This window comes from Podarcis cretensis, assembly GCF_951804945.1.
Source record: "Podarcis cretensis genome assembly, chromosome: 10".
Taxonomy (NCBI): Eukaryota; Metazoa; Chordata; class Lepidosauria; order Squamata; family Lacertidae; genus Podarcis; species Podarcis cretensis.
In genome coordinates, this window is record NC_137179.1 from 12148373 (window position 1) to 12172101 (window position 23729).

Below are 23729 nucleotides of genomic sequence, written 5' to 3' on the forward strand. Positions count from 1 at the left end.
TCCAGCTGCTTTTGGACTACAATTCCCATCATCCCTGACCACTGGTCTTGCTCGCTAGGGAGGATGGGAGTCCAAGAACAGATGGAAACCCAAGTCTGGGAAACACTGGTTTAAACCATGGTTATACAGTGGTACCTCGGGTTAAGTACTTAATTCGTTCCAGAGGTCTGTTCTTAACCTGAAGCACCACTTTAGCTAATGGGGCCTCCCAGCTGCTGCTGTGCCGCCACTGCACGATTTCTGTTCTCATCTTGAAGCAAAGTTCTTAACCCGAGGTAATATTTCTGGGTTAGCGGAGTTTGTAACCTGAACCGTATGTAACCTGAACCGTATGTAACCCGAGGTACCACTGTATAGCATTACATGAGGGACACGGGTGGCGCTGTAGTCTAAACCACAGAGCCTAGGACTTGCCGATCAGAAGGTCGGCGGTTCGAATCCCGTGACTGGGTGAGCTCTCGTTGTTCGGTCCCTGCTCCTGCCAACCTAGCAGTTCGAAAGCACGTCAAAGTGCAAGTAGATAAATAAGGTACCGCTCCTGCGGGAAGGTAAACGGCCTTTCTGTGCGCTGCTCTGGTTCGCCAGAAGTGGCTTAGTCATGCTGGCCACATGCTGGCCACAGCTTCCAGGTCATGTGGCCAACATGACTAAGCCGCTTCTGGCGAACCAGCGCAGTGCACGGAAACGCCGTTTACCTTCCCGCCAGAGCGGTACCTATTTATCTACTTGCACTTTGAGGTGCTTTCGAACTGCTAGGTTGGCAGGAGCAGGGACCGAGCAACAGCAGCTCACCCCGGCGCAGGGATTCAAACTGCCGACCTTCTGATCGGCAAGTCCTTGGCTCTGTGGTTTAACCCACAGCACCACCCGTGTCCCGTCCCACAGGTTAGCTCCTCTGAAAAAGGAAGATTTTGGTGCCACCCCCCAGCCCCCCATTTATCTAAACAGACAAACAGTACTACTTCCAAGCCCATCAGGTTATTGGCTGTAACAACTCCTGCCTGTCCTGTCGGTAGATCTGTGAACACCTTACGAAAGAGCCAGTATGGGATAAAGAATGGGCCCTCCTGATGTTCAATGGGCAGAGAGCTCAGAGGCTCCAGCTCACCGAGGACAGCGACAACTTCTCAAAGAATATAGCAGAGGACACGGAATTCCACTCCACCCTTTACCACCTGATCAAAGACTTTGGCAGCGAAGAAGCAATGGAGAGAATTAGGCAGGCCCACCACCTCTTCATTGACGTCGTGTACCAGCTGCTGCTTTCTACCAAGCTACTAACGTACTCTTGAGAAGCCATGCACCGCTTAAGAACTTTATTGAGTCGAAGACACTCCTGTCAATAAAATAAGAGGTTGACGTTTGCGACAGGTTCAACATTTCAGATGCATTTTTTCCTCCAGAAAAAATAAATAAATACCATACTTTGTAAGCTGTTTGTGGGCAAACTATATTCACTCCCAAGTGTTTCCTAAAACATGTTTCCTAAGAGCTTGCAGCTTCGGTACAATTTGGGGGAGGGAGGGAAGAGATTTTTAAAAATTCAGAAGGTGCCAGAAAGCATCAAACTGTGTTTCGTTTTGAACTGAATTATCAGGAAATAACTTGCAAGGGCAGGGCCTCCCGAAACATCGAAATGCTGTATCTGGACGCTGCATGGGGACCTTGGATGATGTTGAAAGTTCAGAGAGCTTGAGGTATTATCTACCCCTTTGCACCTGCCCATTGAAAACTACATGGCAGGACGGCTCCCCATATTGATGTCCAAAAGGTACCTCATCTTGAACTCCCACCAGTGAATTATACGGGAGGTGGAGCTTGGTGCTGGAGGCGAGTATATGGCCACAGCAGCTGCTGCACGGATGTCCAAGCGTCCCCTGTCCCGACAGGGGCTCCTTCTGCTGGCTTCTGGAAGGAGAAGCCCAGGAGGAAGGTCGAAAGAACAGCGAGGAGCACCACCGCAAAGATGGAGATGAAGAGTGTCTTGCTGGTCCTGCAGATGGCAATCTGGAGAGAGGAGGCCCAAGAGAAGAACCTGCTATACCTGTAGGGAAGAAAAAGAAGCTGGCTATTTGCAGACTAGTTGCACTGCAGAAGGCGTGCTGGGGAGACCACACATTACAAGGAACACAAAATAACTGTAAGGTAAAAGGTGACCCCTGACCTTAGGTCCAGTCGTGACCAACTCTGGGGTTGCGGCGCTCATCTTGCTTTATTGGCCGAGGGAGCCGGCGTACAGCTTCCGGGTCATGTGGCCAGCATGACTAAGCCGCTTCTGGCGAACCAGAGCAGCGCACGGAAATGCCGTTTACCTTCCCGCCGGAGTGGTACCTATTTATCTACTTGCACTTTGACGTGCTTTCGAACTGCTAGGTGGGCAGGAGCAGGGACCGAGCAATGGGAGCTCACCCCATCGCGGGGATTTGAACCGCCGACCTTCTGATCGGCAAGCCCTAGGCTCTGTGGTTCAATCCACAGTGCCACCCGCGTCCCTAAAATAGCTGTAGCTAGGTTTTAATAACAAAAACTCCTTTTACATTAATTATAATATATCAATAAGCATGACCCAACCACCATGGAACAGAGACAGCTAGGTGTTGCTCTTTATATACTATACCCAACAGCTTAATTAACACAACTTAACAGCACCTGCTATACTGCTTCACAGCTGTAAAACTAGGTCACGTTATTTGCTCTGGCCCTTAAAGAAATACACATCTTGTGGAACAATAATGAACCTTCAAATTTAAATAGACCATTCAACAAAAGCATGTGGGGAGGAGACTTTTGGTGCTTTACATTAGGACTCAGTTGGCAACAGCATAGGCAATCAAGACTTGCAGCAACTTGTTGTGTCCCAGCACGTGCTAAAGTAAATCTGAAGATCTTCATTGGATTCATGGAGAACCATGCAGCGAGGACCTGCTGAAATGTGCTCCAATTTTCCTTTTTAGAATTTTGGTTTTAGGACGGTTGAGCCACCATCAGAAATGGGTTGGGCCACAAGGAGGACCAAAATGGGTAGGTAGGCAAGGAACAGGAGACAAAAGAAGGGGGGGGGGTGGATCAGGATCTGTGTCTTAACATTACAGCCCCACAATTTAACAACGTAACGTTGTTAACCTCTCCCAAGGATCTGTGTGGGCAATGGGAAATCTCTTCCATGTCGATGGACATCAGAAACAAACGCCAGCCACACCATGTGTATGTTCACCTTTCTATGTGAACTGAATTCCTCCCCCTCCCTGCTCAGGAGCTGCCTTTATTTGCTGCTACCGACTCCGACTCAGTCGCTTGAAAACCCCCAAATTCCAAGCATGCCCTTTCCCTCTTCCACTTACAGTGAGTGCAGCCCCCATTTCGATGAGCTGCTTTCATTTTCGCTCAGCTTCCAAGCTTTGCTTCCTCGCGTCTCTGGAGCCGGCAGTTCCAAGGGAGTGTTTCTGTAAGGGAGAATTTCATGTAAGGGTGCCGTCGGCTGGCGAGATTATGCATTGCTTTGACAAAAGGATCAGCCCCTCAAATGCTCCTCCCCTTTTCATTGCAACCGTATGAGGGGGAACTATGTTGCGATACTGCCAGGGAGACAAAGGCCATCATGCCCCATGCCGTCTCCGGACAATCCATCGATCTCCCGTAGAAACGCAGTATCAGTCAATTAGCGACACGAGCCTCAGAAATAACATGCCACATTCCAAGGCTGGTGAACGCTCTTTCAGCAGAGTTCGCACAGTGAAAGATGCACTCAGGAGAGCATTATTTACAACTTTATTCAGCGTTGGTCAGAACAAAGGAAAAAAACATGACTGCCTGCTTCGATGTCCAGGCGCAGAGAGGGGAAAAAAAACTATGTAAAAAACATAAACTTCCTGTGAACAGGAAATACACAGGCTGTGACACAACAACCTGCTCCCTTCTTAAGGTGGAACGGAAATATCCTAACAAACTATACGGCCCAGGACCCTCGTATCTACGGGACCGCCTCTCCTGGTATGTCCCGCGGAGGACCTTACGGTCCTCAAACAAAAACACCTTGGAGGTCTCGGGCCACAGGGAGGTTAGGCTGGCCTCAACCAGAGCAAGGGCTTTTTCGGCTGTGGCTCCGATCTGGTGGAATGCTCTGCCACAAGAGACTAGGGCCCTGCGGGACTTGACATCCTTCCGCAGGGCCTGCAAGACAGAGCTGTTCCACCAGGCCTTTGGCCAGGGCACAGCCTGACCCCAGTCTTTGGTAATTCTTCACAGAACTCTAGCCCAACGGTTGCCATTGATTTGATTTGAACTGATTTTATAATGAATTGATTTTAGAATGCTGTATTATTTTACTGTTGTTAGCCACTCTGAGCCCGGCTTCGGCTCGGGAGGGCGGGATATAAATAATATTTTTTTATTATTATTAACTACCTTATATGCTTCGGGTTGCTACACAAGACTCCCGGAGGGCATAAGAGGGATTTGCCAAATGCAAAGTTTCTAGTCCTTTGCAACATTTCCTTCCCAATGCTTTTCCTCCAGAATATTATCATCCTTATAGCTTCAATCCCTTTCCCCAGCCACATTGGCCCCCAAGGCAGCTCACAATATTAAACACAACCCAGTCCAACAGCATACAGCTAAGCTTTAAGTGAAATTGTACAGCCAACTACAAATACCAACAAGAGAAAGCCTACAGACAGCTTTGATATCATGGTCCGGATCAGGGGTCGCCACCTTGGTGACCTCCAAATACTGTTGGACTAGAGTTCCCACCATTTGTGACCATTGACTTAAGAGTTAAGAACCACTCCACTCAATAGAGTCAATTGCCGCATCCTGTTCTCACAGAGGTCTCTGGGAAGCCTGCAAGCAAGACTGAAGCCCAACAGCATTTTCCAACTTCGGAATTGGAGCCCAAAGAGTACTATGTTGGCTACCCCTGGTCTAGACAGTATCCTAGACCACAAAAGCTTTCAATAATAATAAAAACAATAATTTTCATTATTTATACCCCGCCCATCTGGCTAGGTTTCCCAATCTACTCTGGGCGGCTCCCAACAGAGAACTAAAAACAGAATAAAACTTTAAACATTAAAAACTTCAAACATTAAAAACTTGTTTTTTGTTTTTAAAGTGAAAATAAAGCAGGCTTTCTCAAAGGACTAAAATATACTAGCTTGGAAGGGAGCAAAACAAAAAGGGAGCCACTATAGAGAGGGACCTGGATCTCAGGTACTTGCAATCACCTTCTCTGGACACGTGTACCTTTTGGAAAGAGGCTTATGGGGAGACACTACTCCTTCAAAATATTTCCATTGGATGTTCTCTTGATATAAGGAACTCGCAGAAACTTTCATCTCTCACACACAAATGTGCTGTATAACTTATAGCTAAGGCTCCAATACTTTGGCCACCTCATGAGAAGAGAAGACTCCCTGGAAAAGACCCTGATGTTGGGAAAGATGGAGGGCACAAGGAGAAGGGGACGACAGAGGACGAGATGGTTGGACAGTGTTCTCGAAGCTACCAGCATGAGTTTGACCAAACTGCGGGAGGCAGTGGAAGACAGGAGTGCCTGGCATGCTCTGGTCCATGGGGTCACGAAGAGTCAGACACGACTAAACAACCAAACAACAACTATAGCTAAAACCAAGGTTATCCAACTCTGAATGGACCAATCTGTCCATTTTCGTTTCTCTTTTTTAAGTTTCAGAACTCCACATCAGTTTGCAACAATTTTTTTTTTAAGTCCTCACGAAAACTCATCGGTGAATTGCTTCTAATAGACACAACTTCACATTTGATTTCGCTTATTAGACGCTGCAAACCAATTCCCCCTAATGCAGTGCATTTTGTATGTTATCTTCATTAACATAAGCATTTCTACACATGCTTCTCCCATATAGATTTTCGTGCCCATTACACGGCCGGGAAACTGCATTGCACAATTTGGAGAAGTGCAAATTTCAAATTAGGCAGGTTTGCCTTTAAATGTGAACTGAATCAAATTTCTCCTCCCCTAGACCTAACAGTGACTTCCAGATGTTCTGGACTATGACTCCCAGATTCACAGGTGCTTTCCAGGTAGGGAGTTAGGAGGAAAGCAATTTACCACCATGCATCAGAAAGCAATACTTTTTTTTGGGGGGGGAACATATGAGGTGCGACTTTGACATTGGCTTCAGGGGCCAGACAATGTGCAAGAAGCATAGAGACTTACTTGGGCTCAGTGTGCTCTTCCTCCGACTCAGCCCAGGAAGGCGAACTTACGTACCTCTGCAACAAAGGGCGCTTCTCGATTTGCTTTGTTCCCATTAAGCCCCTGTTGGAAGAAGAGATTGGACTGCTTGCTTTGCCCTTGCAGACCAGACGCTGCCAGATTTACGTATAAGCTAAACAAGCTATAGGTTAGGGCCCCACTCTCTTGGGGGCCCCCCAAAATTTTTTAAAGGAAAAACAAATCTGGTTGTGCATTTCAAAAATATAAGATAAAAAACAAATGAAATAAAACCCACATACAGCAACCGTGTTTTGTTTTGTGTTGTGTAGGCTCCTATGATGTAAGTAATGGGCCCCACCTGCTAGCCTGCTCCCTAAAATATCACTGGTTTGCTCATTTCTATATACAGTGGTACCTCGGGTTAAGTACTTAATTCTTTCTGGAGGTCCGTTCTTAACCTGAAACTGTTCTTAACCTGAAGCACCACTTTAGCTAATGGGGCCTCCTGCTGCCGCCACGCCGCTAGAGCACGATTTCTGTTCTCATCCTGAAGCAAAGTTCTTAACCTGAGGTACTATTTCTGGGTTAGCAGAGTCTGTAACCTGAAGCGTATGTAACCTGAAGCGTATGTAACACGTGGTACCACTGTACGGTGGTTACTAGGTTCTCAAACTTAATCCATTCCGGAGGTCCATTCCAAAACCATAGCGTTCCAAAACCAAGGCGGGCTTTCCCATAGAAAGCAATGCAAAATGGATTAATCCGTTCCAGACTTTTAAAAACAACCCCTAAAACAGCAATTTAACATGAATTTTACTATCTAACGAGACCATTGATCCATAATATGAAAGCAATAATCGTATAAAAAATCATTTTAAGTTAGAGCTTAATAACTCTTTCACTATTAATATACCTCTTCTTTATTGTATTTCACTATTAATATACCGTACTTCTTCTTGACTGTATTTCAGTTCAACAATTACTTTGATAAAATACATATTTTGTTTTGTGCAAATAGATACCTATTAGGTCCATAAATTACCACATAGCATATATTCAACACAAAAAAGAGGGACAATTTGTTGTTGACAAAGGACAGCTGGACATAGAAAGGGCCCCATTACCTTCAGTAGCTGAGGGCCTCATCAAACCTAAATCCGGCCCTGGGAGCAGATCATTGCCATATATGGAGAATACCTTCGGCAGCGACGAAAGGAAGTGCCAGATACCTCCCCAATGCAGAACATTATGGATTTATCACACAAAAAAGCTAAACTACGTGTTGTGGGGCAGTTAATCACAGGTAAGGTTGGACAAATCAATCAAGCTTCTCTCTCTTTTCTATCAAATTCTCCATCTTTCTGCAGCAATTTGTAATTAAAAAAAAATCGACAAAAATTCACAAGCATTTTAGCATTATTTTCTCCCCCAACACACAATTTTGTATCTGGTTTTGACTAATGTGCACCAGCCGTTTCCCTCCAACACAATGCATTTTGATGTGTTATTTTTTTTTACAAATGTATGGGTTTGTACATGCATTTCCCTTGAACTGTTCTTCCAAAGAAGTTTGCCTGGCACCGTTATTATATATCTTTAGATGCCAGGCAAAAACATGCCACTTTAAATAATCTATGGCCTGCAAAAATGTAGCTATTACGATGACTACTTTATGATTAGACTGTCTGTCAGCATACTTTTTATTATGCTTTTATCACTGATGTTCCGTAATGTGCTTTTAACGCTGCACACTGCCCTGGGATTTTTTGATAAAGGGCGGTATGTACATTGAACAAATAATGCTAAATAATAATAATAATAGTTTTCTTAGCACAGAAGAGAGAGGAGCAAATTGTGCTTCTTCCTGACGTTCCAAATCATTGTATTAGAACCTGCTCAAGAAGCCAGTATGAAGACATCTCAATAGGTGGTGTCCAAGTTCAGATACATTTCACTAGGCTAGTGTCCCAGAAGCATGTTTCACAATATAGCTCCTGCCTATACTGGGAACTGAAGTACTGTATTTTCTGGCGTATAAGACTACTTTTTAACCCAGGAAAATCTTCTCAAAAGTCAGGGGTCGTCTTATATGCCGGCTACAGCAGCAGCTCCTGCAGCAACTCCCCACCAAAGGACAAAACGACAGCAAATTAAATCAGAGGACACCAAGCTCTCTAAATGAAGCAGAAATACGCTTGAAAATTGGCCCCAGATGCCCCCTCCCCCAATCACCAGCAACAGAACGACCCTAACCGCTCCTGGTAATAGACCACTAGCAAATTCCATGAGAGCGGCTCAACAAAAGCAGTACCCCCCAAAAAAAAAATGCTTCAGCAGGTCCGACAAAAGCAATAACCAAGCGAAGTTCAGCAATGTCCTAGCGATTGAGGAAGCGAGCCAAAGAGGAAGCCCTCTGGCTCGCTCCTCCATTTAAACGGACCCGTCCAGCCCCCCCCCTCCCCGGGCCACTGGGAAGCGGAGCAGATTTCTGAGCCGGACTGGAGACTGGTTTTTAAAATTTTTATTTGGTGTGCTTTGCAAGAGGGGTAGTCTTATACGGCGAGTATATCCTAAACTCTATATTTTACAGTGGTGCCTCGCAAGACGAAATTAATTCGTTCCGCAAGTTTTTTCTTCTTGCGAGTTTTTCGTCTTGCGAAGCACGGTTTCCCATAGGAATGCATTGAAAATCAATCAATGCGTTCCTATGGAAACCGCCTTCAGACCAGGTCCGGGGACAGTCTGTCCCCCGACCTCTTCTGAAGGCTGGGGGGGGGGGACAAGAGCTTTTCTTCCCACCGCCAGCCTTCAGAAGGCTGTTCTGAAGGCTGGCGGTGGGAAGAAAAGCCCTTCTCCCCACCTCCCGCCCCGCAAGCTCCGGGGACAGGAGGGCTTTGCTGCCAACCCCCAGCATTTTAAAAGCCACCGGGACAGCGGAGGTTTTCTGAAGGCAGGCGGTGGGCGAAAGTCTTTGATCCCCCCCGCCTGCCTTCAAAAGCCGTATGGGATAGCGGAGAAACGCGCTGCGCTTCTCCGCTATCCCGGGAAGGCAGGCAGGGGGGAGCAAAGACTTTTGCCCCCCGCCGGCCTTCAGAAGAGGCCCAGGACCTCTTCTGAAGGCCGGCGGTGGGCGAAAGTCTTTGCTCCCGACGGCCAGCATTTTAAATGCCGTCCGGGATAGCGGGAAAGCGCAGCGCGCTTGCCTGCTATCCCGGACCGCTTTTAAAATGCTGGCGGTGGGGAGCAAAGCCTTTCGGCCCCCGCCGGCCTTCCTGGACCTCTTCTGAAGGCCGGAGGGGGGCGAAAGGCTTTGCTCCCCACCGCCAGCATTTAAAAGAGGTCCCCGGAGATTTCCCTATGGGCTTTCTTCTTGCGAGGCACCACTGTAACGGGAAAAGTTGGGGGTCGTCATACACCCAGTCGTCTTATATGCCAGAAAATACGGTACTTGAATTCCAAACATTTTAAAGGTATTAGTGAACACACACAGTGCATATCCATCTCTTTCAACCTCACAAACTCCTTTCTTACCAACTAGGGCGCCTGTTGAATTTGTCACTTTTGTCACTTCCATCTGTTTCATTTAACTGGGCCTTTGGAGAAAAAAGGAGAGGAGAGTTCAGCATGTATTTATCCGATACATCAATGGTAATAAACTATCGGTACTGGAAAATGCCTACATACCAGCGGCAAAACAGCATTTCCAGTATTCCTAGGCAAGGTTGCAATGCTAACTCGGCGTAGGGATGAAGGCTACATAAAATAAGAGACACTGCTTGTTGGGTTCTGCCTTCAAGAGCTTACACACCCTGTGGTTTTCTATGCAAAAGTAACGCTCACATGAACCAAGTACAACTTATCAACATATAAGAATACATGCCATTGTTGTTATTCTTATTTCAAGATGTCCTTCTGCAACTCTTCAGCTGTGTAAGAGTACCCGGTCTTACAAATGTGTATAAGTTAGTACAGGCTGGTCCAATGCACGGACCCCTGAGTCCTTTTTGTGCAGCCCTCAGCAACATTTGACTGCCCCTCGCCTCACCACGGCCCTCCCACTGGCTTCCCAAAGCTGGTTAAGCGAGGTGCTGGGCTTTGGAAAGGAGATCTGAAGGTTCTTGACAGCGTCCTAGAGCAGGCATAGGCAAACTCGGCCCACCAGATGTTTTGGGACTACAATTCCCATGATCCCTAGCTAACAGGACCAGTGGTCAGGGATGGTGGTCCAGGACCAGTGGTCAGGGAATAATCCCGCCCCCTTCCCCAAACCTAGTTAATGCTTTCCAAGCGTCCTTCTCAAAGCCCAGCACCTCACTTAGTTGGCTTTGGGAAGGTAGTGCAAGAGCTGCAGGGTGTGTGTGTGTGTCAAATTTTGGCCCTGTTCCCCTTCCCCTTCCCCGTGCGACATGGCAGTGTGCGGCCCACAGCTTCCATGCTGAAACATTATTGCAGCCCACTTGCTATGAAAAATTGGGGCGCCCTAAGTTAGTAGATGCTTTTAATCTTCTGTTGGAAGCTGCCCAGAGTGACTGGGGAGGCCCAGCCAGATGGGCGGGGTATAAATAATAAATTATTACTTTTCATTGAGCAAATATCTCTCCGTGGAAGTCCACTTGGGCCCCAAGCCGATATGGTGTTACAAGGAATGGATGATTCCACTGATGTTAGTTCTCATTTATTTATTTTTTCGAATCTTCAGTTCTCTTCACATTTTCCATGTCAGCTTGCAATTTTGTTTTACAGCCTTTGCAAAAACCCACCAACCTTTTAGTGCACAATCCGCCCTCCTCATAGATGTTTCTCCTAAACATACACATTTTCGAGAGCAAGCGCCCCTAGCAAAACACATTTTTTTGTACGCGTGTGGTTGGAGAATGGCATTGCAAAATTTGGAGGCATGAGCGTGTCAAAGCACTGCTGCGTTTCAGTTCTCATATTTTTTTGGAAAAATGCAAATCGGGCATTTTCATGCAAACCAAACCAAGCGTCAGCCGCACCGGTAGATGCAAACCAAACCAATTTTTCCCCCTGTCCCTAGATGTTAATCACATGTCAGCTCCCTTTTCTGAAATGAGTAGCGCTTGACCACAGACACATAATTTCGGGTCTCCTGCCTCTCCCCTATAGAAGCCATTGATGTGGGTTGGAGATAGGGACATTCAGAGTGCCATGAAGTTATGACACAGATAAAATATTACACTAGGTTATCTTTTGCAGCAGCACCAGATGGGCTGCTACTTGGGGCTTACCTTTGAGAGTGCAAGAAAAATAAAAACCAAGTGGCAAGGAGTAACAGGTAATGTGAACAAAACTTCAAAAGGAAGAACATGGCTGTGCAAACTATTGCCAGTTGAAGAAACATCTCCTCCACCCAATTCCTTAAAAAGGCTACTCAGCAAGGACACCAAAATGTTGCCCGATTGTAAATTCCACTTCAATTGTATTTTGGAAGGCAGGGACTTCTTTTCAAGATTCTTTGCTGTATTACATTTCAGGTCATTTATAATAATAATAATAATAAATTTTATTTATATCCCGTCCTCCCTGGCCGAAGCCGGGCTCAGGGCGGCTAACAACACTAAAACAGTGCAACATTATAAAAACATTATAAAAATTAATTAAAATCAAAATTGATGGCAACCATAAACTAAAGTTTTGTAAAGATTGCCAAGGAGGGAGTCAGGCTGTGCCCTGACCAAAGGCCTGGTGGAACAGCTCTGTCTTGCAGGCCCTGCGGAAAGATGTCAAGTCCTGCAGGGCCCTTGTCTCTTGTGACAGAGCGTTCCACCAGGTTGGAGCCGCAGCCGAAAAAGCCCTGGCTCTAGTTGAGGCCAGCCTAGCTTCTCTGTGGCCTGGGACCTTCAAGATGTTTTTATTTGAGGACCGTAAGTTCCTCTGTGGGGCATACCAGGAGAGGCGGTCCCGTAGGTACGAGGGTCCTAGGCCGTATAGGGCTTTGAAGGTTAAAACCAGCACCTTAAACCTGATCCTGTACTCCACCAGGAGCCAGTGCAGCTGGTATAGCACCGGATGAATGTGATCTCGCAGCGAAGACCCCGTAAGGAGTCTCGCCGCGGCATTCTGCACCCGCAGGAGTTTCTGGGTCAGTCTCAAGGGCAGTCCCACATAGAGCGAGTTACAATAATCCAGTCTGGAGGTGACCGTCGCGTGGATCACGGTGGCTAGGTCAGGGTGAGAGAGGTAAGGAGCCAACTTTAGAGGCATACCATGAGAAAAACCAAACCTGAAATTCTGCAGTTCAGGCAGCCAACTTTTTTTTGAGATTTGTAATTGCAGGGATTTTCCAAGTTCCCAAAATTTCATTCAGAGTTTTTTTTAAGGGCATCTTGCTCCCTGTGAGTTCCTTCAACTAGGGAATTGGGTGGCAGAATATGTAGAAGCAGAACAGAGGGAGAGGCAAAGAGCGAGCAAAGCGCAGCAGCAGGTCATGTTCAGAATCAGCTCCAATTTGAGCATTTATGTCTAATTTCCCTGCTAGGTTAACTTGAAAGTGTTAATGTTGGTTTCGCATTTTCCCAGGCTAAGTTCAGTTCACCCTGTTTTTGCATACATTTGTGGAGTAAATAAATTTTTAAAATCATGGGAATATCCATGTGCATTTTCATACCTGTCTCTGACACACCTCTTTTTGTGTCCAACTTTGTTTAACACATGCATTTTTGCAAGCAGTTTTCCCTTAACAGAAGGCTTTCTTTGTGCAATTTTCACTAATGTTACACATTCTGCTATCTGCACTCTTTGGTTGGAGAACGACACAAAATTTTGAAGGAGGAAGTGACTTTTGAAGGAGGAAGTGCAAATGTGGTGAGTCCGCATCAAAATGTGAGCCAGACGGATTTCTCCCTCATCCCCCCTTGAAAGTCCCATTACTTAAAGGTACTCATTAAACTTTCAACACAGGATGCACTGCCAATAAACTTGAAAAACTGTATTTTCAGGGTTGCGGCCACTGTTTGCACAACTCTTGAGTTCCACTTGAACCATCAGCACTAGAAAAACAAACTCCATTTTGCTCCAGACCAGCATGTTGTATTCTGCTACAGAAGCTAATCTCATCAGAACGTATAGCCTACAGTTTGTTTCTTCAACGACTGATGCTGAAAACATTCTACTCTGTATATATCACCTGCATCAGCTTCACATACAAACCAACTCCAATTATTTTGCTTCGGCCAGTGGTGGTAATGGAGCAAAGTTACCATGCAGAATATTGATTATCCCTCCCGCTTGAGGCTTAACCAGACACTTTCAAAATATCACAGCCCTATGAGCTAGAACGTAAAATTTTCTTTATAAAAAGCAAGCAGATTGTCAAAATGCCAAATTCTGCAAAGGATGGCAATTTGGTTATTTGCATAGAATAATTTAAAAAAGGAACTTAGTTCAAGAGACATTACACACCCAAATTTGACTTCAGAGCCTTCTTTAAGGAAAACATGTCAGGTTTTTTTTTTAAAAAAAAATCACATCATTGGAGTGGAGATCAATAGAGTCTAAGATTGCAGCAGAGCACAGCATAGGAAAGAGCAGGTTACAGTGGTACCTCGGGTTAAGTACTTAATTCATTCCGGAGGTCCGTTCTTAACCTGAAACTGTTCTTAACTTGAAGCACCACTTTAGCTAATGGAGCCTCCTGCTGCCGCCGCGCCGCCGGAGCCCGATTTCTGTTCTTATCCTAAAGCAAAGTTCTTAACCTGAAGCACTATTTCTGGGTTAGCGGAGTCTGTAACCTGAAGCGTATGTAACCCGAGGTACCACTGTATCAGGGGCAAAGTGTGCAGAGAACTAGAAGCTTAGAACTGCAGCAACATGTGTACCTTTAAGGAACCAGAGAGCTTTTTAATCGAAGATTCATCTGCAAGAGCAATAAGAGTAGGGGGAGAAAATGAATCTATAGCACAGCTAAAGGTCTGCAGGGCTATCAAGAGCTACTAGCCATAATAACTATGCTCTGCCTTCACATTTTGTTGGCCACTGTGAGAACAGGATGCTGGACTAGATGGGCCATTGACCTGATACGGCAAGCTCTTATGGTCTTCTTAAGCCCACACACAGCAGAGAAGGAGAAGAAGAGTTTGGATCTGATATCCCACTTTATCACTACCTGAAGGAGTCTCAGGGCGGCTAACAATCTCCTTTCCCTTCCTCCCCCACAACAAACACTCTGTGAGGTGAGTGAGGTTGAGAGACTTCAGAGAAGTGTGACTGGCCCAAGGTCACCCAGCAGCTGCATGTGGAGGAGCAGGGAAGCAAACCCGGTTCACCAGATTACGAGTCCACCACTCTTAACCACTACACCACACAGGCCAGGGGTGGTTGATGCCTACTGCGACCAGTAGGCTGGGAGACTAACAGCAGGTGGTGCCAGAGCAAATGCCAGGCATAGCAATTGTGTCTCCGTCTTCCTCCCTGCTAAGTCCTACAAGGCACAACACTGAGATAGATGAGGAGGAAGCTGAAAGGCAGTGGACTGCTTGTCAGTAAGGAGACAGGCAGGCAAATTGAAGGTCCATTCATCCCAATGGGCCAGCCTCCATTAGCTCCACTAGCCTCCCCAGTAAGAGAGTCCAAGACGCTCAGCATGCATCAGATGCTCACCAGTCACCTGCATGTTGCGGGGAAGCAAGGGAGCAAATGGTGGCAGCTAATGCGAGGCCAAGTCAGGACCTTGCCAGCTGTTACCTCGGTCCCCGAGAGAGCCGAAGGACTTTTCGTTCTGGAGCAGCACCTGCTTCAGCTCCTCCAGCTCCACGTGCTCCCTGGCGTACGTACGCTTCAAGTTCTCCACGTGCTGAATCATCACTTCTACAGCTTTACTGGCCCGGCTCTCCTGAGAAACAGAAAGTTAAGGGGGCACGCGGAGACCAGCCGGAGAATTTGCAGAGAAGGCCTTGCGTGCAAATGCAGAACGAGTCACTGAGGCCGATGGGAAGTGTAGCCCCAAAAACACATCTGGAAGGACGCCGGGCTAATTTGTTCCAGAGCTGAGCTCGCCTAAAGCGTTGAGGGGAAAAGGAAGAGGACAACCTGGCAAGCCACAGAATGGCTCCAGTAAACACTGGACTGTACAATCTGATCTGCACACACAGTGGAAGGCAGTGATTTGCTTCTATTAAGATAGAGAGTTGATTCTGCAGCCTAAGATGCCATGGGGGGGGGGGAGAGTCCAAACTAGTATCCTCCGTCTGTAGCAAAGATTTCCTTAAAAAAAAATTACTTGCAGATTAGAGCTTCTAGTTCAGCCTGCTTTCTGCTGTACTAGCTTTCTACTTGAGCGGGGAGAGAGCAGGTGGGTGCGCTTTACACAGGTAAAGGTAAAGGGACCCCTGACCATTAGGTTCAGTCGCAGATGATTCTGGGGTTGCGGCATTCATCTCGCTTTATTGGCCAAGGGAGCTGGCGTATAGCTTCTGGGTCATGGGGTCAGCATGACTAAGCCGCTTCTGGCGAACCAGAGCAGCGCACGGAAATGCCGTTTACCTTCCTACCGGAACGGTACCTATTTATCTACTTGCACTTTGATGTGCTTTCGAACTGCTAGGGTGGCAGGAGCAGGGACTGAGCAATGGGAGCTCACCCCATCGTGGTGATTCGAACCACCGACCTTCTGATCGGCAAGTGATTTAACCCACAGTGCCACCCGTGTCCCTGTGCTTTACATAGGAAAGTATTAAAAATGCAATTCCCCCTTCCAACTGCGGTCTAGAGAGGTTCAGTCCATTCTCTTACTTAATCCTGCTGCAACTGTAGACCAGGTTCAAACAGCTCTGTTCCAATTACGATTAATTAGGATTACGATTAATTACAATTACGATAATCTTTATTGTCATTGTCCCATACAGAACAACAAAATTGAAAAATCTACATAAAACATTCAAAACCCAACAAGCCTGCTATCCCAGTTATCCCAACCTGGTTATCTCCCTAAAAACTCTGATACCCCATTTTTAAATACAATATACTCCTACAGAGACTCTGCACACTGCGTTTAAAACCAAAATCGCATTTGGGTAGAAACTGTTTTTCAGGTGGCTAGTCCTAGTCTTCATAACCCTGTACCTTCTTCCAGAAGGCAGAAGCTGAAAGAGATAATTTCTGGGGTGCGCACTATCCTGCACTATCTCTGCAGCTTTCTTATGACACCTGGAAGCATAGATTTGATCCAAGGTAGGAAGAGTACACCCAATTATTCCTTCCAATTATTCCAAGTTGCATTTGCATGGTGTTTTTCACATCAGAAGATGTCTACACCCGAACGAAGCACACAATCTTTTTTACTTTCCCCTCCCCATACCAAGAACTCCTCTTCGTGAAGTTGTCACCTGCAGAGGTGTGACACCTGTCTCTAAAACAGACTGTCTTCTGAAGTGCAAATTGAATGCAGCTTAACTTTCCTCGTCAGATTGAAGCTGGTTTGAGAAAAAAATAAATGCATCCAAGCAGCAGTATTTGTCAAGAAACCACAGGGTTGATATGGATTGTGGCTAATATGTGAACGCTGCTTCAAAAATTAGCAGTGGGAGCTCGCTGGGCGCGGAGCATGCAGTAATGTAAACATAACCATATACAGTCATACCTCGGGTTGAAGTAGCAATTGGGATAAGTATTTTCGGGTTGCGCGCTGCAGTACCCGGAAGTAACAGAGTGCGTTACTTCCGGGTTTCATCACTCGCACATGCGTAGACGATCAAAATGACGTCACGCGCATGTGCGGAAGCGGCGAATCGCAACCCACGCACGCGCAGGTGTGGGTTGCGTTCAATTCTGGATGCGAATGGGGCTCCAGAACAGATCCCATTCGCATCCAGAGGTACCACTGTAGTTATAGTAAACATGATCAGACGGACAATTCGTGAGCAATATTGGTTTTGCCCATGGGATAGGGCTGAAGCCTCAAACCCCCATGCACAAGCAGGAGGCCTAATGTTAGCTTCAGGTTAGTTTAATCTGGCCCTTAGTGACTTTAATCATTATCAGAGACCAGACCTTGCAAGTGTCCCTATTTTTGAGGGACAGCCCTGGATTTACTGAAGCCATCCCAGCTTCTGATTTGATTCCCGCTTTTCCTTAGGACGTTCCAGCACCTATTTTTCTTGGGGGGGGGGGAAGCACTGGCAACAGCAAATAGGGCTTCTAGAGTAAACCGACAGAGGATGGGACCTTTGCTCTCTGCCCAAGTCCACACAAGTTGTATGAAGTAGCACAAGGCAAAATAAATCTCCCAGGTAAGTTTCAGCCAAGGTGAGGTTCTACTCCAAATCCGTTTGTGGATTTTACTTAGAAATCAGGCATTCAACAAAGTTGTTCAGGATCAATGCATAACTTTTGCTTCCCATGAGAACCACAGCAGTCTTCCTGGCACGAGACCCTCTGCTGCGGTGCCCCTCAAGTTCCTCTCCTGCTTCCTTGCCCCCAACGCCGCAACTCCAAAACTGATCTCCCAAATGGACCTTCCACTTCTTCTGTAACAACTGCCCTGCCTTGTCTAACCATTCCTCCTCAGGTCTTCAAATGTTTGCAGATATAGCAAGATCACACCATCCACCCAATAAAGGAATGGCCCAATTTTAAGCTTGCGCCTTCTAACAACAGGGTTGAGGGACCTGTGCCCCACCCTAGACATTGCTGGACTCCAAATCCCATCAGCCCCAGCTAGCTTGGCCAATGGGGAGGGATGACAGGAGTGAGAGTCCAGCAATCTCTGGAGGGACCCAAGTTCCCTAACCCAGCTTTTAAAAGAAAGAGGCAACGTTTACATTTTCTGGAATGGACCACTTACTTGATGAATGGCCCCCAGCATTTCTGCCTTGCTGGCAAGCCTGGTGGCGTACTGGTTCAGCAGCTCCAAGCTCTTCTGAAGCTTTTTGACGATCTCCTGTGCCTGGTTATCTTCACTTAGAGAGGACAGAGACTGAACAGGAACAGTGTTCAAAAGGAAAAAGAGGGCATGTAAACATTGCAGCCATTGTATAAATGAAGATTAAGCAGCAGGGTAGAATGGTCATAGCTCAGGGCATGCAGAAGGCCCCCGATTCAGGCAGGCTCCTCACACACTGTTGCAAGTGGCCTTGGAGCAGAGAAACAATGGAGGGAAGTGTGTTGGTGACTTCATAAGTACTAGCCAATCAGTACTTTTCACTGGTTTTTAAAGCTTGCTCTAGGAGGTGACAAAGCTGCAATGTGGACACTCTCAATTTACCCACCCTACTCTAAAGATGTTATGTCCATCCTCGCCCTTTTAAAGCAAAGCCAAGGGAAACAATGAGCAGCGGATGCACATAGCCCATCCTTACATCAAGTAGTTTCAAGGCGCTGGCAATCTCCTTCCTCAGATTTCCCTCTGCTAAATCCCGGGACCTTTCTTCCAGCCTGACTCTCTTCTCCAAAGTGAAGAGGTCACATTTGAATCCCAGAGACAGCCGAAGAAATTCTCCCTGGAGAAGGGGAAAAAAGATACACACAACCCCAATGCAGGCAATGACATAAAAATCAAGTTTCCCTATCAAAAGGGATTGCCCATTTCACCTGTCTGAAGAGCGACAACTTTTCCAACTCTTTATTTTTAAAGCCCTTCGGAGAAAATTGGGTGGGAAAATCTGGTCCTCAGCGTGAAAAAGATGTGCGTTTATGCAGGCATGGCAAGGGGGTGTATGCGTCTCTCTTTGGCCTGCTTCCTTCGGACCCCGAGAGTCTTGAGGGCTCCCCTGTTTGGGTCTCGCTTGTGCATAAGGGTTTGCAAGAGGGCATTGCTCGAAAGGAGAGCTGCTTCCAATGGTTATCATTGCATTGAATGTGTTTAAACAGTGTTTAAACAGTTTTGATCCCGCTGAGTTCATCCTTTCAGGGGGTGGGGAAATAAATTATACACACACACACACATATATATATCTGGCAGCTATTTATGGATGTGGTTTGGAGCTGGACACAGGTCACTTGTGGCGAAAGAAGAGGAGAGGGTGGACGGGAAGATGGAATTTTTAAAATAATTTCTCGTCTCTTGTTTCCTGTGCATACTAATTTAATAATAATAAAAAATGGATTGCCCATTAATAGCTACCGGCAAGGGGAAATGGAAAGCATAATGCTGGTGGTCAACAAAAGGGATTCAAAGACTCTCTCAAGGCAAATCTTTAAAAATGTAGTATAAACACTGACAACTGGGAAACACTTGCCTGCGAGAGCTCCAGCCTTTACCAAACAGCCTTTACCAAAGGTGTCATGGACTTTGAAGACGCTCAAACTCAGGACGAAAGGGAGAAACGTGCTAAGAGGAAGGCACGCTTGGCAAATCCACACCGTGATCGGCTCCCACTCAGAAACCAATGTCCCCACTGTGGAAGGACGTGTGGATCCAGAACTGGCCTCCACAGTCACTTATGGACTCAGTGTTAAAACCATGTTTTTGGAAGACAATCTTACTCGGATACGAGTGATACCCAAAGAAGAAGTAGAGGGCCAGTCCTTGCAGATGGAAAGCAAGCAGATAACGGCTTCTCTTTAAAAAGAGGTGAAACTGGCCAGTGATGAAGGATAAACCTAAAAGTAGAGGCGTGCTATTCACAAGATCTGTGTGGAATTGGAAAAGCCTATGCTGTGGACACACATTTTATGTTGACATTGAGATAATATAATAAACCAGTAACAAGAAGATCCAATGGACACCAAATAGAAGGATGACAAAAACAATTCACTTGCAATTCTGAACAAATGCCAGATATCCAAACAGTTTTAAACCAGGGATGGAAAGAACTGGTGGCCCTCTTGATGTTGGATTGCAATTCCCAGCAGGACCAACCAGCAAGCACAATGATTAAGGATGATGGGAACTGTAGTCGAAAATATATAGAATGCACCAGGTTTGGGGAGGCTGGTTCTGGGCATGGGAGAGAAAGCAGAAGAACAGCAAACATTTTGAAAGGCTTACCTCCACTTCCTTCTCATTGGGAGACACACTGAAAACAGAAGAGACAAATGATTACACCACCAGGCCATGTGGTTATAGGCAGTGCTATTTTTCTAGAATAAAAGGTGCCAGAACCCACCACAAACACCTCCCTCATTCTCTTAAGAATGGCAATGGCGCCCAGCTGATAGGTGCCAGAGTTGAGTTCTGGCAAGTTCCCTGGTTATAGGAGAGGTGATGGGGTTTGAAGGAGCGCACTTTCAATATTTTTTTCTCAGATCTGTTCAGGGAGGGGGGGAAAATCCTCCTCCAGTCCAGTGCTGCCCTCCCTGAACCACTCAGAGATAGTGAGACCAGCTCTAAATAAGGTGCCTTTGGCACCAGAAACAAGAAGTGCTTCAAGGAAACAGAGGAGTCTCCCCCCCAAAAAAACAATTTGGCTGCCACTGATTTTGCCACCACTAAATGGGGTTAGGACAGACCATCAGAACATTAAAAGAAAATATAGTAGTAGTGGGACGCGGGTGGCGCTGTGGGTTAAACCACAGAGCCTTGGGCTTGCCGATCAGAAGGTTGGCGGTTCGAATCCCTGCGATGGGGTGAGCTCCCATTTCTTGGTTCCAGCTCCTGCCAACCTAGCAGTTTGAAAGCACGTCAAAGTGCAAGTAGATAAATAGGTACCGCTCCGGTGGGAAGGTAAACGGCGTTTCCGTGCGCTGCTCTGGTTTGCCAGAAGCGGCTTAGTCATGCTGGCCACATAACCTGGAAGCTGTACGCCGGCTCCCTCGGCCAATAAAGCGAGATGAGCGCCGCAACCCCAGAGTCATTCGCAACTGGACCTAATGGTCAGGGGTCCCTTTACCTTTACTATAGTAGTAGTAGTGGTAATAATAATAATAATAATAATAATAATAATAATAATAATCTGCCCACCTGACTGCGTTGCCCCAGCCACTCTGGGCAACTCCCAACAAAATATTAAACACAATAAAACATCAAACATTACAAAACTTCCTTATACAGGGTTGCCTTCAGAGATCTTCTGAAAGTCAAATAGTTGCTTTTCCCCTTGACATCTGATGGGAGCTGGCTGGATCAGGGCAATGACCCATTGAGTCCAGCATGCTATTCTCACAGTGGCCAACCAGATGGTTTGGGAAACCTGCACAGGTTTGTCTACTGGAACTGCAAAGGCCTCCTGTTCTCCTTTACTAGCTAAGATTCTTGACAAAATGGAGGCTTGAGAGAGAAGGTGACCATGTAGGGACCAAGGGGGGTGGGATGATGTCCATAGGACCTGAAACTCACTTGTCATTCTGCCTGGTTTTACACACAGCAACGCTAGCCAGGTCCTCAGATGAAGAAGGATCTCCTGCTGAATTGTGTGGATGGAAGAAATAATAATTAAAAACAAAAATGAAACATGCAATCAGAGCAGATCATCTCATTCAACAGGGAAGCTCAAAGCAGGAGTGTGCATGTATTGGTCCACTGGTATATTTTTCGGGTGGGACAACAGTGCTGCATAGATACCACCTTTGCACTGGCATGGGTCAAGATGAGTTCATCAAAATTTTACCTGAAATGTGAAATGTAGCACATCCTTTGTCTATGCACAAGTGACTCCCTGCCTTCTGCAAAAAGGGAAGCTTTGAGGCAGAGTCGGGCATGTACAGGTGTGAACAGGTGCATTTAAAGGCTCTTTAAGATGCTGAGTTTACTCTGCAAATTTGACTAGCGTCACAAAAACACCAATCATTTTAGGATTAGGACAGCCTTGTATCCAAGGGCTGGCCTGGTAGCCACAGGAAAATGTCGTGCAGGCAAATGAGCAGGCTGGTGGAGAAGTGTCCTGTCAATCTTCTATGCCCACCACAGAAACCAAGGGACTTGCTGGAGCAGAAGGGATGGAGTCCAATAATCCAAAGGTACCATACCAGGGCTCTTGCTGAAAGTCTCCCCGTTAGCTCCTTCCTTTGCAGCAGTTTCTTCACCTGGCAGCAAAGTAACTTCACAGACTGTCTCCTCTACGGCGTGAAGTAGTGTAGAGTCCAAGTCTGCAATGGGTAGGGAGAATCGCAACAAAAAATAATGTCCAATATCTCACATCTCTCAGAATTCTAATGGTTTGCATTGGTTTCATAGCAGAGGAAAACACAAGTGGGATCATCATTAGAATGGTCCTGGTTGTGGGCAGGCCCCCAACTCGGTTCCTCCCTCCACCCTGGCATAGGCGGAGTAACACTTTCATGCCAGGGTGGCATCACAATCACCCCAGACCTATTGGCCAATCATTTTTGAGTGGGGGGATTGTGAGGAGTTTAAAAGTTGCAGTGCGATGTGGCTATGCACCTGCTTCGCACTGCCGAACACCTGCCCACCTGCTCTGTAATTTATGTGTTCTCTGGCCTTGCTTTGGACGTTGGTTGGTTGCCTGTCTTGGGAAAGGGGCCAGGTAGGAATTTTTCCATTTGGCAAATTGGCATGGGCCATTTGGTTTTTGCCTACCTCTTAGCATTCCTCACAACTTTGTAAGGTTTGGCGGTTAGGCATTGGCTCATTGGATTGTGGGGGAGGGGAGGTCAGCTATCGCCTGCCCCTCCATTGACCAAGGGTATTCCGTTAAAGGAATCCAGGGCCTGGTTCCTGTCCGAAGTCTGCTTGAGGGGCTAGGGCCATGCCAGGCCTCTGGGGACACTGAGGAAAGCTACAGGTGGGTTCCCTTGATGTGGCTTCCTCTTGGGGTGTGTAATGGGAATTGGGGTTGCTCGTGCGTAAGTGGCCGCTGCTCTAGGCAACGTTGTCTGGCCGGACAGCCCTTACTCCGTGGCTGTGTCAGTCACTGGCAGAATCCGTCAGTGGGCGCTTCCTGAACTTTTTCCAGCATAAAAGCTCTTTGACACCAAGTCTCCGCCTAGCCTCCCTGCGCGGAAGCTTTCTGCACAGAGTGGGCGTGCCCAGCGGAGGTCCTGTGCTCTCCCCGCTGGTCTCTGTGGAAGAGTCTCGGAGCCCTCTCTCCAAAGTCCTCCCAGGCTCCCCTTTCTTCCTGGTGTCACGCCGATTTCCTTCCTCAGAGGAAGTGTGCTCTCTCTCCCTGCTGGGCCCTTCTCCTGCATCGCTGGTGTGCCTTACCTCCTCTCCTGGCTCCGATGGCAGTTCCCTGACAGGGTGGTTTACCCTTATTGACTTCCTGCAAACCAGGCAGGTGTCCGGTATAGTCTATGCCAATCACTAAGCCAATACCGCCCACATTTCTGTAATTCAGTAAAGTTGTGGCTTAAAGTTTTGCCAATAACCTTAAACTAAATATTCTGTGTCCGTGTGAATTTATTTTAACAAGGGGCTGGTCTGGGGGCCTTGCCACACCACCTGCTGTTAAGGGATGCAATTCTGGAGAATCATTTCCTTCTAGTTACGGTGTCCAGTCTGCATCTGGATGTGGTTCTCCAAGATGTCAGGCAAAGGTCATTTCCAGCCCTGCTACCCAGGACCTTACAAAAACTCAACACACCCAGGGATTTGTGCATGCAAGGCATGTGCCCCTGACTCCAGGCTGTGGCACAGCAGACTTCCTAACAGTGGTGCTGTCAGATTTCCAGCTAAGACAGG

General features: G+C 46.8%; 2 protein-coding genes across 5 annotated transcripts in view; one reads left to right on the plus strand and one right to left on the minus strand.

The window, feature by feature from the left end:
* DNAI7 (dynein axonemal intermediate chain 7) overlaps window positions 1-1432 on the plus strand; it is a 28806-nt gene extending 27374 nt beyond the window's left edge. For all 4 annotated transcript variants that reach the window (XM_079992421.1, XM_079992423.1, XM_079992422.1 and 1 more), the window contains one exon: window positions 1017-1432. In XM_079992421.1, coding sequence (XP_079848547.1) covers window positions 1017-1292 — 276 coding nt within the window. In that variant the 3' untranslated portion in view covers window positions 1293-1432. The remainder of the gene's footprint in view (window positions 1-1016) is intronic.
* Window positions 1302-23729, minus strand: part of IRAG2 (inositol 1,4,5-triphosphate receptor associated 2) — a gene marked incomplete at its 5' end in the record, with an annotated part of 67781 nt that continues 45353 nt past the window's right edge. The window contains 12 exons of the mRNA XM_079992036.1: window positions 1302-2044; window positions 3342-3443; window positions 6197-6298; window positions 9728-9789; window positions 9881-9949; window positions 14035-14072; window positions 14900-15047; window positions 17997-18128; window positions 18511-18651; window positions 20142-20169; window positions 21429-21495; window positions 22058-22177. Of these exons, the coding sequence (XP_079848162.1) occupies window positions 1801-2044; window positions 3342-3443; window positions 6197-6298; window positions 9728-9789; window positions 9881-9949; window positions 14035-14072; window positions 14900-15047; window positions 17997-18128; window positions 18511-18651; window positions 20142-20169; window positions 21429-21495; window positions 22058-22177 (1253 nt within the window). The 3' untranslated portion in view covers window positions 1302-1800. The remainder of the gene's footprint in view (window positions 2045-3341; window positions 3444-6196; window positions 6299-9727; window positions 9790-9880; window positions 9950-14034; window positions 14073-14899; window positions 15048-17996; window positions 18129-18510; window positions 18652-20141; window positions 20170-21428; window positions 21496-22057; window positions 22178-23729) is intronic.